This window comes from Peromyscus maniculatus, chromosome 13 (assembly GCF_049852395.1).
Source record: "Peromyscus maniculatus bairdii isolate BWxNUB_F1_BW_parent chromosome 13, HU_Pman_BW_mat_3.1, whole genome shotgun sequence".
NCBI classification, from domain to species: Eukaryota; Metazoa; Chordata; class Mammalia; order Rodentia; family Cricetidae; genus Peromyscus; species Peromyscus maniculatus.
Window position 1 is genome coordinate 66,136,815 of NC_134864.1, and position 13,186 is coordinate 66,150,000.

At 41.9% G+C, this 13,186-nt stretch overlaps 1 protein-coding gene across 3 annotated transcripts in view; it reads right to left on the reverse strand.

Annotated features, from left to right (window-relative positions):
- Positions 1-13,186, reverse strand: part of Ankar (ankyrin and armadillo repeat containing) — a 71,667-nt gene that overhangs the window by 38,511 nt on the left and 19,970 nt on the right. For all 3 annotated transcript variants that reach the window (XM_076550441.1, XM_076550442.1, XM_076550443.1), the window contains exons 6-10: positions 8,863-9,043; positions 6,977-7,196; positions 6,455-6,490; positions 4,475-4,676; positions 2,553-2,761 (exon numbers count right to left, since the gene is read on the reverse strand). In XM_076550441.1, the coding sequence (XP_076406556.1) occupies positions 2,553-2,761; positions 4,475-4,676; positions 6,455-6,490; positions 6,977-7,196; positions 8,863-9,043 (848 nt within the window). The remainder of the gene's footprint in view (positions 1-2,552; positions 2,762-4,474; positions 4,677-6,454; positions 6,491-6,976; positions 7,197-8,862; positions 9,044-13,186) is intronic.

Below are 13,186 nucleotides of genomic sequence, written 5' to 3' on the forward strand. Positions count from 1 at the left end.
ATACTGAGACCGTTTCGAAAAAATAGTTGGATATCATTTTTTAAAAGTGTGTGTGTATGTTTGTGTGAATATGTGTTTTGTGTGTGTGCAATCATGTGCATTTTGTATGTGTGTATGTTTATTGGTGTTTGTGTGAACTGTGATTTTTGTGTATGCATGAATGTACATTTGTATTGGGGTGGGGGGTATGGAGGTCAACTTTGGGTGCCCTTCACTATTTCTTCTCTACCTAAAGTTTTGGGACAGAGTTTCCCATTGAACTGGGGGTTCCTCAGTTGGCTGGACTGGCCGGCCAGTGAACTCCAGGGACTGGCCATCTCCCGTTTTTATGGCTGTCATGTCCTCCTTGTTTTCCCCTGAGTTTGTCTGCTGCTGGTATTATTTAATCTTCATGCAGTTTTTGTGGGATCTTGGGAATGAATAAATTTCCACATATACATTAAACTGATCTAATACCTCTACCTATGTAGTTCTATCTAGATTAAGCACAAAGCTGGAGAAAATCCTCAAACAATTTTGCAAACCCGAGTGCTAGCATTACACAGAGGCTACCATGCCCAGGGTTATATGTGTGCTCAGCATCTGGATTCAGGTCCTTATGCTTGCACAGCAGGTGCTTTACTGAACCAACTCCCCAGCCCGAAGAATCAAACATCTTAAACCACTAGAATCAGGTTGGAATATTAACTGTGTCTTACTCCATCGGGAAAAACATTAGTTCTCATTCTCTATCTCTTTTCTTTTTGCTTTAATTTTTATTTTATGTTCATGACTCAAAGTTATAAGCAAAAAGTACCGACAGCAACATACCGTGGTTTTGCATCCACTCTCTCCACTGCTTTGGGTTCACTTCTCTAGAAAGCAGTGTTCTGAGACACTGCTACATCTTGCTACCTTGGCCTTGTGTGGTGATACTTTATTTGTGCACTCCAATAAAGCTTATCTGGGGATCAGAGGGGAAAGCCAGCCACTATATTAAATATAGAGGTCAGGCAGAGGTAACACACGCCTTTAATCCTAGCATTCCGGAGGCAGAAATTCATCCAGATCTTTGTGAGTTCAAGGCCACACTGGGAACAGAGCCAGGCATAGTGGCACACGCCTTTAATCCCAGTGCTAGTTAACCATAGAGGTCTGGAGGTCTGTACAGACAGACAAGAAGTAATAGATTTGGGTGAAAAAAGGAAGTGATATAGCTGGGCGGAGAGAGGAAGTGAGATGGGAGGGCACAGAAAAGCATATAGGTGTGAGTATACAGGAAGTAGGTCTCTTTGAAGGCCAAGGAGTTGGTAAGGTGAGGTTGGCTGTGGCTTGTTCTAGTCCTCTGATCTCTCAGTTTTCACCTCAATATCTGGCTCTGGGTTTTTTATTAATAAGGCCTTTTAAGATTCATCTTACAGCCTTGAGCTTTGTTTATGGCCTCATGTTATGGAAAATGGGGAACCAGCTCATGGTGCTCTGCCATTTCCTCTTCTTTCTCTTTCCTCACATTTCCATTTCCATTGCTACTCAAATCAATACTTAACACTGTCTAGACAAATATCACTCTCATCTAGTGACATTGTAGTGACCCATGGTGTTGTCTCACTTCTCACTGTTATTTTCCCTACTTGAGATGCACCTTCTCAGTTCTCACTGATTCAATGGCACTTTCAGAGCTCTGCCTTTTCTCAAGGCTGGGCCCACAGCTCCACTCTGGAACATGCCTTGGCTGTGGTCCTGGAAATTCCGGTTGCCTGTCTCTCCAAGGAGAAGGCAGCCTCAGCACCTGCTGGCGTTTCTGACTGGGCCCTGGGGAGCGCCCTGTCTATTCTCCAGCTTTGTGAGGACTGTGAGGTTTGAGTTTGAGAAGTTCTCGGCTTTCCTAACGTGGGCTTGGGATTCTCTGGGAGGCTCAGTCTCAGAGGTGCCTGCTTGGTTCCTTCTTGTTTATCACTGCCCTCCATTTTCCCTTGAACCTTGACTCTACTGCTGTGTTGTTTAATCTTCGTGTGATTGTAATGGGGATTGAGGAAGAAGTGAATTTTGATATGTATATTCAATTGACTGAGTAACCCTTACCCTTGTTTTTCTGACTAGATTGAACACAAAATTTTGCATAAAACATTCTTCTAAATGTGCAGGAAGACTTTTCTAAAGCTGCTTTAGGATGAGGAGTAAGGAATGGAGTGGAGGACATTAAGCTTTGCTGCTTAAGTGTTGTGTCCTCCTTTCTTTCTGAATTTGGTTTATTGTGGAATATTTCTGCATATTAACAGAGAGATTTTCTGACTTCTAATAAAGTTGGAAAATAAATATCATTGTGTAAAATATAGCTCATTTGGGTCACAGATCTCTGATTTTAAGTTAGAAATCAAACTACTTTTATACACCAAAAGATAGTTCCCCTTATCAACTGAACTATTGTTGGTTTTAATACATAATTTTTATTGCACGATCTTTAATTTTTTGAATATGCATATTTTATTTTATTTATTCCATGTCAGCACACCAATGATCATATTATAGAATAATCAGAATGTTTATGATGAAATCATATGTTCTATACTCACCTACTAAAGTTTTCCAAACTGGAAGTTCAGGGATATTCAATTCTATGATATACTTGAGTACCTCTGTATGAAAAGTGAGCACTGACAAGTGAATGATATTGTTTCCTTTCGTGTCTGTTTTTCTCCAGTTGGCACCGAGAGAGAAAAGGTACTGAATGGTGTCTAGTGCTCCTGAAGTTGCGGCAAGCAGTAGTGGGGTACACTGATTCCTACGAGTCAAAGACACAGTGTGACAAGATTATGCACACACACAGCACCACATTTACTTCTGTTGCTGAAGGAACTCTAATCCACGCCATCACCTTGTCTTCCTTCAGCGCCCCATTCTCCACATTCCACAGACGTGCCTCCCTGCCTCCTTCTCATTAGTCATCCCTGTCCTCTTTCTCAATTATTATGATTTATAATGTATTTGGAAGTTGGTACTACACAACATCATTAAAATAAATTAGTGGACACATAATCAGGTATTATCAACCCACTTTACAAATATCGCATAGGCTTAGTAGTGACCAAACACATTTTTTAAATATTTTATATCCAATTCCAAATCCCAGTCTCCTCACTGAAAGCTGACTGTGTGTTGCTTTAGACAATGAAGATCTTTGGGTTCCATCTCCCATCTCCCCTCAGAGGTAGGTAGGTGACGTGCAAACAGCGTGTCTACAGGACGGTAGTGGGAGCTGCATGGGCAGCGGTGAAGAGGAGGGTGTGTCTGCTGCTTCCTCTCTGTCTTGCTGCTCCATCTATTATGCAGACATGATAATGGACACGGGAGCTGCTGCCATTTCATGCTACGGTGGGGAAGCCATGAGTTAAGGAGCATTAAGTGTCCTTCAAACCGCCAAGCCAGTGTGTAAACAAGGGACAGGGCATTTGGAGACTTAGACCACAGTATCCGTACAACAGGTTCAGAGAGTCAAAATGATCACCTGGTCTTTAGATTCCTGGACAAGCCTAAGGAAGAATGTTCACCCTAATTATGAAACAGGAGACTTTGGCAATGTTTTCTGCTTCCAACTTTTCTTCTTTTTGCTGCTGTCCTCTGTGGTGATATTGTGTTCCCCAAAATATTGTGCACCCTAATAAACTTATCTGGGGTCAGAGAACAGAAAAGCCACTAGATATAGAGGCCAGAAAATGGTGGCACACACGCCCTTAATTCTAGCATTCCAGAGGCAGAGATCCGCCTGAATCTCTGTGAGTTCAAGGCCACACTGGAAACAGCCAGGTGTGGTAACAAAAGCCTTTAATCCCAAGAAGTGATGGCAGAAAGCAGAAAGGTATTTAAGGCATGAGGACCAGGAACTAGAGCTGGGTTAAGCTTTCAGGCTTTCAAGAAACAGTTCAGTTGAGATCCATTTGGATAGGAACACAGAGGCTTCCAGTCTGAGGATCAGCTGAGGAACTGGCAAGGTGAGGTGGCTGTGGCTTGTTCTGCTTTTCTGATCTTCCAGCATTCACCCCAATACCTGGCTCTGGGTTTGATTTTATTAATAAGACCTTTTAGGATTCATGCTACAGTCCCCCTGTAGATACAAGCAGTTATTTCTGCTGTGATATGGTTCTGTCTACTTTGATCTGGAGACAGAGGGCTACCTGCTGATTATATAGGAGACAAGAGCAACACTCTCTTCCTTAGTCATGTGGTTAGCCTAATAAACAGATCTGGGAAGCTGTGTTATTGATACAACAGCTAAAGAAATCCCCAGGACTTACTCTTTACTCCTCTAGGAAACACACACAGGCAGATGAAAGCTCTGGTCTTCACGAATTCTAAGGCTAAGCCAGAAGAGAAGAAGATGAAGACCAGAGAAAACATCAATGCTTTGCTACCTTGCAAGTCCCCATACCAATGATGCCTGGTGGTAGTCAGGAAAGTAGAAGTTTATATATAATTTTACAGATGCTCAGTAACTCACTCAGCTGTTGCCTCAGCCTCTAGCAAACTCGGATCCTTCCTGCAGAGTGCAATGATGATGCAGATGTTATCGTAGAAGGCGGCAAAGTGGATTGGCATCCAGCCTCTTTTCTCAGTGAGTGTGTAATCAGCTTTGAAACAGAGTAGGCAGATGGTCGCCTCCAGTGAACAGGCTTGTGCGGCCAGGTGTAGAGGTGTGGGACCTGAGAAGAATAACAATTGCTTCAGTAGTCAGAGCTAGCACTCCTAAAATAAGTAAAGATTAATAAGCACGCAGCTTAGTGTTATACAATATATAAATTCTCCAAAATAAGAACTAAAACAATCATTTGGGCAACCTTATATTTTTTTGCTTAACTTGGAATAGCTAAAGGAATCATACCTTTTTATGAGCAAAGAAAACATGCATCTACTTTTTGAGGGTCTTACTACGTAGTTCAGGTTGGTCTGGGGCCCACTATAGCTCAGCATAGCCTCAAATTTGAAATCCTTTGGCCTCAGTCCCCAATGCTGATGCTGTGATTCCAGGTGTGTGCCACTATATCTTACTACACATTTAAAAAAACTAAGTAAATACATAAAATAGTCATGATAAAGCAAGCTATAATTTTACACTTAATTCAACAATTTCTAATGAAGTACTGTTTCATTAAGTGCCATTCAATCAGAAGCTTCCAGCTGTCTCTGATGGGCGATATTGTTCTGTACGCTGTGAACATGTGTTGCTCAGATTGGTTGATAAATAAAGCTGTTTGGCCAATGGTGAGGCAGAATAAAGTTAGGTGGGACATTCCAACTAGAGAGAGAGGAAGGAGAGAGGCAGGGCAGAGGAGATGCTGCCAACTGCAGCCAGGAGAAGCAAGATGTAAAGTACCAGTAAGCCACGAGCCATGTGGCAGAGTATAGATTTGTAGAAATGGGTTAATTTAAGATGTAAGAGCTAGCTAGCGAGAAGCCTGAGCCATTAGGCCATATAGTTTAAAAATAATGTAAGCCTCTGTGTGTTTATTTGGGTCTGAGCAGCTGTGGACTGGGCAGGACACAGGAAAACTTTCAGTTACATGCCTCCTTCCTGCTCTGGTGGTACTTTAAATTTTATTTTACGTGTGTGTGTGTGTGTGTGTGTGTGTGTGTGTGTGTGTGTATACAATGTTCCTCCACCACAATAAGGCAACCAGTTCAAGTATCTAGTCCCTCTGCCTTTACTAATTTGGGCTTTTTAAAGTAAGATATTGCTTTGTGTGTGTGTGTGTGTGTGTGTGTGTGTGTGTGTGTGTGTGTGTGTGTAAGAACTTTCCTTAAATTACCTTATGTAGACTCTAAAGTTATGTGGCTAGTATCTCAAATGTGTAGAAAGGTATAAACTTAATGATTTTTTAAAAAATGTCCAATGCTTATCTCAAAACTTTGACCTCAGCAAAAAGTAATCATTCCTTAGAACCCATATATGATTATGGCCACTAGGTGGCAGAATGTCTCAATCATAAACTTGTTTGTGGGACTAGGGTGTGGAGACTGAAGCTGGGTGGGGCCTTGCACACAGGCACCATACACCATTCCCAGCTTGTAGCCGATTATGGACCACCTGCCAAACAACTTTGGAAACTGAATTTATAAAACAAGTGGAGATCACAGCAAATCCCCAGTTAAATATTCTAAAAAGGAACACCTAACATGAACATAAGTAACCATGGGCAGAAAAATTAAACTTCAAATTGAATGTGAAACATCATTATTTTACATTTTCATGCAAGGAAATACTTGTAGATTGGATGCTATGAAAAGCTTCTTTTTTTGATTATTTTCATGCAGCCCCAGCTGGTCTTGAACTCACTCATATAACGGAGGACGACTTTAACCCTCTTTTCCTGCTTCAATCTCTCACATGTGGGATTACAGGCTTGTGTCACCACACTCAGCAAAAAGTTTTAACATATGTAATAATCTTTTAAAATATACACACAGTTCACTTCAGCCTTACCATTTCTTTCTTTTTTCATATCCACTTTGGATGACTCTGTTTAAAAAGAAAATCCACACAGAAACATGATTACCAATATACAGCAGTTTCCTAAATTAGTCAGAAAGAACAAAGTGACAACCTGTTGATACAGAGAGCAGTATGGCATCAGACAATGTGGAGTACAGTTTCTGACAGAGACATGTAAGCATGTTGCATGTACCCAACACCAAGTCAGAGCATGCCTGGCAACTCCGCCTTTCAAGACCTAACCAAAACTTGCAGCTAGGCTAATATGTTGATTTAGCAGTAACATTGCTTAGCAGATTTACTTATTCATATTGTGGAGCTTACCTATTTATTAGCAAGTGGAAATCTGAGAAGACAAGGATGAATGGAAGATTTTTAATTGCCAAAGAGTTTTTCCACACTAAAAAGTGCTTAGAGGAAAACTGGTTACTCACTATATTTAAATCATTCAATTCTGCTTTATATTAACTAGACCCATTCAGTGTTGAACAAAGTTTAAAAACTGAATGGTACCTTGGCTGAACATGACGAAGCGTCTCTGGTTAACGTTGAAGTTGGCGTTACACAGCTGACAGATGATGGAGACCCGGTTGTGCAGGGCCGCGTGGTGGAAAATGGCGTAGCCTGCTTCATCAGAAACATTGATTGTTGAGCTTGAGGTTTTACGGCTGAATGTATGGAAAACAGCAGACAAGCCTCTTTCAACAGCTGACTTCATACCAAATGGGATACTCTAAAAAAATTTTAAAGATCAGTATTAGTTTTAAAAATAGTTTTTATAGAAATAAGTCAAAAGTTTTCTTTAAGGAGAGAGCACAGAATGCATTAAGAGAGTTGCAAGAGTGTGGTTCAATTTTTGCCACAGGGGCCAGGTAAAGAGCTTCTCCCTGGGCAATGTTGAAACTCACAGACCTAGGAGACATTGAGAGCATGGAAATACATTTGGAAAGATTGTTTCCTTTCTTTTAGAGTAGCTTCATCTTTGCAGACAATTTAAGCAATGTGAACAGATATCTTCCTGAAGCACTTTAAATGCAAATGAAGATTACCTGCTTCTCTCTGACTTAAGGACAGCTGAAGAAACTTGAGATATATAGCTAGAGAGAGAGACAGACTTATTCTTCTTTCTCTAGTTCTCAGATGAAGAGGTTAAAAATATTGTGGTGTTCTTTGAGATGTTCTGATAAATACTTTAAATTAGATTAGTTATCAGAGTTTTAAATGTATGGCTTTTTAAATAGATAAATAGGAGGTATATGCCAGCATAGCCTTTGAAGTTGGAGAGCCCAACAGATGGGTTCCAGCAGCTAAGGAGCCAAACAGGATGGGTTCCAGAAACCAAGGCGCCCACCAGATGGGTTCCAGAAACCAAGGCGCCCACCAGATGGGTTCCAGAAACCAAGGCGCCCACCAGATGGGTTCCAGCAGCTAAGGTGAGGTCTGTGAGGAGACACAGGGCTGACTCGGGTGCCCGTGTGCCCAGACAGGGCCAGGTGGCGCCATTTACTGACTGTATGATTTGTGTTGACTCTCCACACTCCCGTTTCTCATCTGTGTGATAGCAGTGACAGTAACAGACGTGGGACTTCACAGGAGTTTCCCTGTCGACAATAGCGGCTTAAACATTAGAAACCAGTAAATATTTGCCATTCACACGAACCACAGTCCAGCTTATTGGCAATTTGGTTTGGAACTGGCCAAAAATGTGAAATCTAGAACCATATAGACTTTCAGCTAATAAAAGGTGGGGTTTTTATTTCCTATTTAGGTATTTATGTAAGCACTAGTTTATCCCTAGTGTAAGAATGGAATGTTAGGACAGCTACAGGAGTCTTTCCACTCTCAGGACACAAGGTGCCCTACTGAGACTTTGTCTGACAATCTCCAGGCTAATAGACTCCAGGTCCCAGGGGTTTTCTCCTGGGGAAGTGAGTTTGCATAAAAGTGAGAGCTGGTGGACACAGGTCTGTCCCTCTACCCATTGCCCTGCCTTTTGCCTGAGCATCAGAGAACTTGATTGCAAGCTTGTGAAATAAAACTACTCTCGTTCTCAGAAAGGTATAACTCTCTCTCCTCTCCTCTGTTTCTCTCAGTCCCTGTCTCTCTCTCTGTCTCTGTCTCTCTCCTTGTGGGCCCTGATTTCCTCTCATCAGAACCTGCATCATACTGTTTGTCTGGTGGGCCTAAACTCTCTTTGGAGTCCCTGCCATGCTATTGTCTGTCTGTCTGTCCGTAGCCATTCGTGACTCTTCTTGTAAACTCCATACCCCCAACAACTGATCTCAGTGTCTCTCTTGAACCTCATATCCTAGACCTTCCATCTAGGATAGAATATGAGACATGAACTTACGGTAATACGTAACTTCTTACACAAAATTATGTGATAGTCAGTGAAATACCTTGCACTTTATAGCTTTTTTGAAACCAAATTTTTTCTTAAACTGCTCATGCAATTGAGCTTCAGTCAGTGGAAGTCTTTTCAATCTCAGATTGTTGATGATTTCATTTATGGCTCCCCACCATTGAGTCTTATATAGTTGCTGGTAGAAAATTTCAAGATCAAAGTAGATCACATAGTAACTATAAAAAAATGAAAAGGGGTGGGTTTTTTTTATAGCTTTGAAGGAATTTGCTACTTATTTATATTCTGTCAAAACTTGCTTATTCCATAATAACTGTATACGGAACTATACTTTGAGCTATACTTGATTGTTAAAAATACTACCATTATTGCCGCCGGGCGTTGGTGGCGCACGCCTTTAATCCCAGCACTCGGGAGGCAGAGCCAGGCGGATCTCTGTGAGTTCGAGGCCAGCCTGGTCTACCAAGTGAGCTCCAGGAAAGGCGCAAAGCTACACAGAGAAACCCTGTCTCAAAAAACCAAAAAAAAAAAAAAAAAAAAAAAAAAAAAAAAAAAAAAATACTACCATTATTATCAACAGTTCTTTATCCTGATAATTACCCTTATATGGACCATTTGGGTTGGTCCTGTATTCGCGTGACAGAGATTGGGGTACTGTGTTATTGAGTATTAGTTAAAGATGTGTTACATTTGTTTATTTTGTGGAATGTTAGTTTAATGATGCAAAGATGTGTTGCATTCTTTTATGTTGCATTTGTTTAACTCTGTAAAGCTGTGATACTTTGCCTGCCTAAAACACCAGATTGGTCTACTAGAGAGCTGAATGGCCAATAGCAAGGCAGGATAAAGGGTAGGAGGGGCTGCCAGGCAGAGAGAATAAATCGGAGGAGAAGAAAGGAAGGCTGAGGAAAGGAGGACAGTAGGAAGCCAAGGACCAGCCACCCAGCCACACAATCAGCTGCAGAGTGAAAAGGGAAGAAAGACATAGAGAACAGAGAAAAGTCAAAGCCCGGAGGCAAAAGATAGGCAGGATAATTTTAGAAAAGCTGGCTAGAAATAAGCCAAGCTAAGGCGGGGCATTCATCAGAAAGAGTAAGTCTCTGTGTATTTACTTGGGAGCTAGGTGGTGGGCCGCCAAAGAGCAAAGAGTAAAAACAAACAAGCAAAACAAACAACAACAACAAAAACCCAACTACGGCACTGTTTAGAAGTCACTAGAAGCCCAGGTTCTAGGGAAAGAGTCCTAGGTTTATCTTCCACCCGTTGTTCTTCCTCTTTACTGTTTTAATCAAATTGTGTCCATAAGCTGCCTTCCCGAAGGATAATTTACCTTAAGCTCAACCTGGCATGGTGTTTTAGGTCATGGCTCCTTGGCTTTCACTGCACCAGTAGGTTAAAGAGACTCCCACTCTGAGACATGAGATGGAAGCCTCATATTCAACATGGCCAGTCTCATTCATGAGTAAAGCAGTGACAAAATACTGAATTCCTCTGTTCCCTCCAGTGGCTTCTCCTCTGGGGAGCGCTTCTGCTCCCCAAGAGGAGGCATTGTAACTGTTCTGCCAGGAGTGAAGACAGTCTAAAGAGAAGCATTTGGTGCCTCTTGGTGTCACATTAAGACTGTATCCAGAGACTGGGTGGGGGTTCTTTACGACACTAGAAACTTGAGGAGTAATAGTTTGCTTGTACCCTGAGAGCCTCTCTGGTGAGATAATTTTGTGATGTCCATGGCCAGCTTTCCAGTAAGGTTGCACTGAGCACAGAGAGAGCCTTGTTAGAAGAACTCCCAGATGGCCCATGTTTCGGTTAATGGCTAGATATTTCAGCCAGGTCTTCATTCAGCTCCTGTGTGCTGACATTCTACATCTCTTACTCAAACCTTAAGTGTGGTTAGGGACTTTAGGGAAGTATCCAAGTCACTGCCTCCATCTTCTTCTGCCTGGAAGTATGTACCTGGCTTAGGTACTGTGGTGAGGAACTTCCCTGACACTCATTTCATTAAGCAGATTTCTGATCAACTTCCTACATTTTCAACAGTGTCATGATACTGGTATGTTCTTCTCCAAACTGGGTATTTTAGGACAGTTAATCTATTTGTTACAATAATTGTCATCTTTATGAGTCATGAGTTTTTCTAATTTCATAGACTTCCAATTTCATTGAGCATCTATCTGATATTATGATGTTTTTCTGGTATGATGGGAAAACTCTCCCCGAAACTAAAATGAATCTAGGATCTGGATGCTTCTGAGTGTGAGTGTAGGACCTAGTGGAAATAAAAAGGACAAGGAATCCCTTGGGAAGTAAATCAGAGGAAAATGACAGGAACATTCTATGAGCTCAATGTAGTAACCATTTCATAAAAATCAAAGACAGCAAGGGATTTTAAAATGCCCTGTTTTCATTCATTCACATTGTTCTCAGGTTCAGCACTGATGCACCCCTACATTATGGGGCAGGGAGAGCAGTTTGAAATTATTGGGGTTTTAAGGTAGCACTGCTTTGAAAATATTAACTGGGAAAGGCACTCATTTCATTGTATTGGTGTCAAATCTAACTTAGATGCATGCCATTTGCCAAGCAGAGTGAAGGGACAGCCTGAGAGGACAGCTGCCACCTAGCCTGAAGCAGTGGTTATCAAAGATGGCATTTGTGTAGTTGCCTTGACAGAGCTTATTGGGAGCTGAGCACCCAGAAAGAGATATCAGGGAACCTGGGCAGGAAAAGAAACAGCCAAAGATTTCTCATTGCAGTTGAGAATACCAGCCAATTAGCACATGGAACTCTGATAAAAAATATGCAGAGGTTGGATTTTATACAGGATGAAGTTTCTCTAGTAATTGATATGTGAGTCTTGAAAATTCTGATTACTTACTTGTGTTTTTTTACTTTTATTTCACGCTGTCTGGATCTAGAAACAAGCCTATTCTGTATTTATTTTTATTAGGGATGTGTGCATGAGTGTGTGTGTGTGTGTGTGTGTGTGTGTGTGTGTGTGTGTGTGTCTGTCCAGAGGTTGTCTTCCTTCATGACTCTCCACCTCATGTTTTGAAGCAGAGTCTTTCATTGAGCCTGAGGCTCACTGATTGGCTAGTGTAAGTAGCCAGTGAGTCCCTGGGGTCCTCCTGTTCCCACCTCCCAGCGCTGGAACCACAGGCACACTCTGTGAGGTGTTAGGGATCAGCTCTCAGACTCTCATGGATGCTCAGTAAGCACGTTACCTGCTGAGCTATCTCTCAGCACCTATTACAGCTTTTAAAACTTGAAAAGTCCTATCTATCTCCCTATGATTCACCAACACTGATTCCCAAATGCTGTGCATTCATCAGGAACTAGAGAAACAGAAACGGTTATGATATCATATTGTAGTGGTTGGATCTCTAACCATGCAATAGCAGGATACGTATATGGAGCTCAGCCTCTCATTAATCTAGCTCTTCTCCCTGCAGCTCCCCTGCCCTTCCAGGATCAGTGGTGTCCCAGAAACTTGGCAGAAGCTGGAGAATAAAAGTTCATTCACAGATGTCTCCAGGACATCATGCAGCCCGGCGAGGACTGTCTATTCAATAGGTGCTGGATCTTTAAGTTTCCTCTTCCAGAGAGGCGACAAACCATTTCAGGTAGAGGATGTTTCCATGGACTCTGCGTGTAAGGAAGAGGCACCTTCACACAGGTGCTCAAACATCTGCGTCCTCACACCGCTCTTCCTCTTTCAGAATGGGGCCACCACGCCTTTGGCTTCATGTGTGCAGTATACGAGGACAGTCAGTACTCAACAGAAAGATCGATCACATTCCATCGTTTGTCTTCATGTTCCCTTTGCCTCATGTCTCTTACCATCCCCATGCATCTTCAATATGTATGATTTCTATTTTTACCTCTTCCCATTTCATTAACTTTCCCCCCAACGTTACCCTATGCTTATGCTGCAAATAAGTCCCCCTTAATCACAGTCTCATTAAAATTCTCTTACCAAATCACAGCCAATATTAGAGGAAGCTCTTCACTCTTGTCATTTTCTGTTGTATCTGATCCTTTCACTATTTCGTATTCTTACACATACCCTATTGGGCTGCTATGCCACACGGTCTCCTGGCTTTGTTCCTTGCATGTTATGCCCTCTCTATCTCATCTACTCTCTCTTCCACATTTCTCCCTATTCCATTTTCAAAATTTCTGTTCTCCAGAATAGAAACTTGGTCCTTAGCTACCTCCAGGCCACCAGAGGACAAAAAGGCAAATGAACCTTCCAACATGCTTTTCTCCACCTCTCGTCCAGATATTTCCTCTGCGCTCTATAACCCATGTTTTCAAACTTGTATTCGTGGTAAAATGTAAGAACACAGTGAAAGACCCTAGCA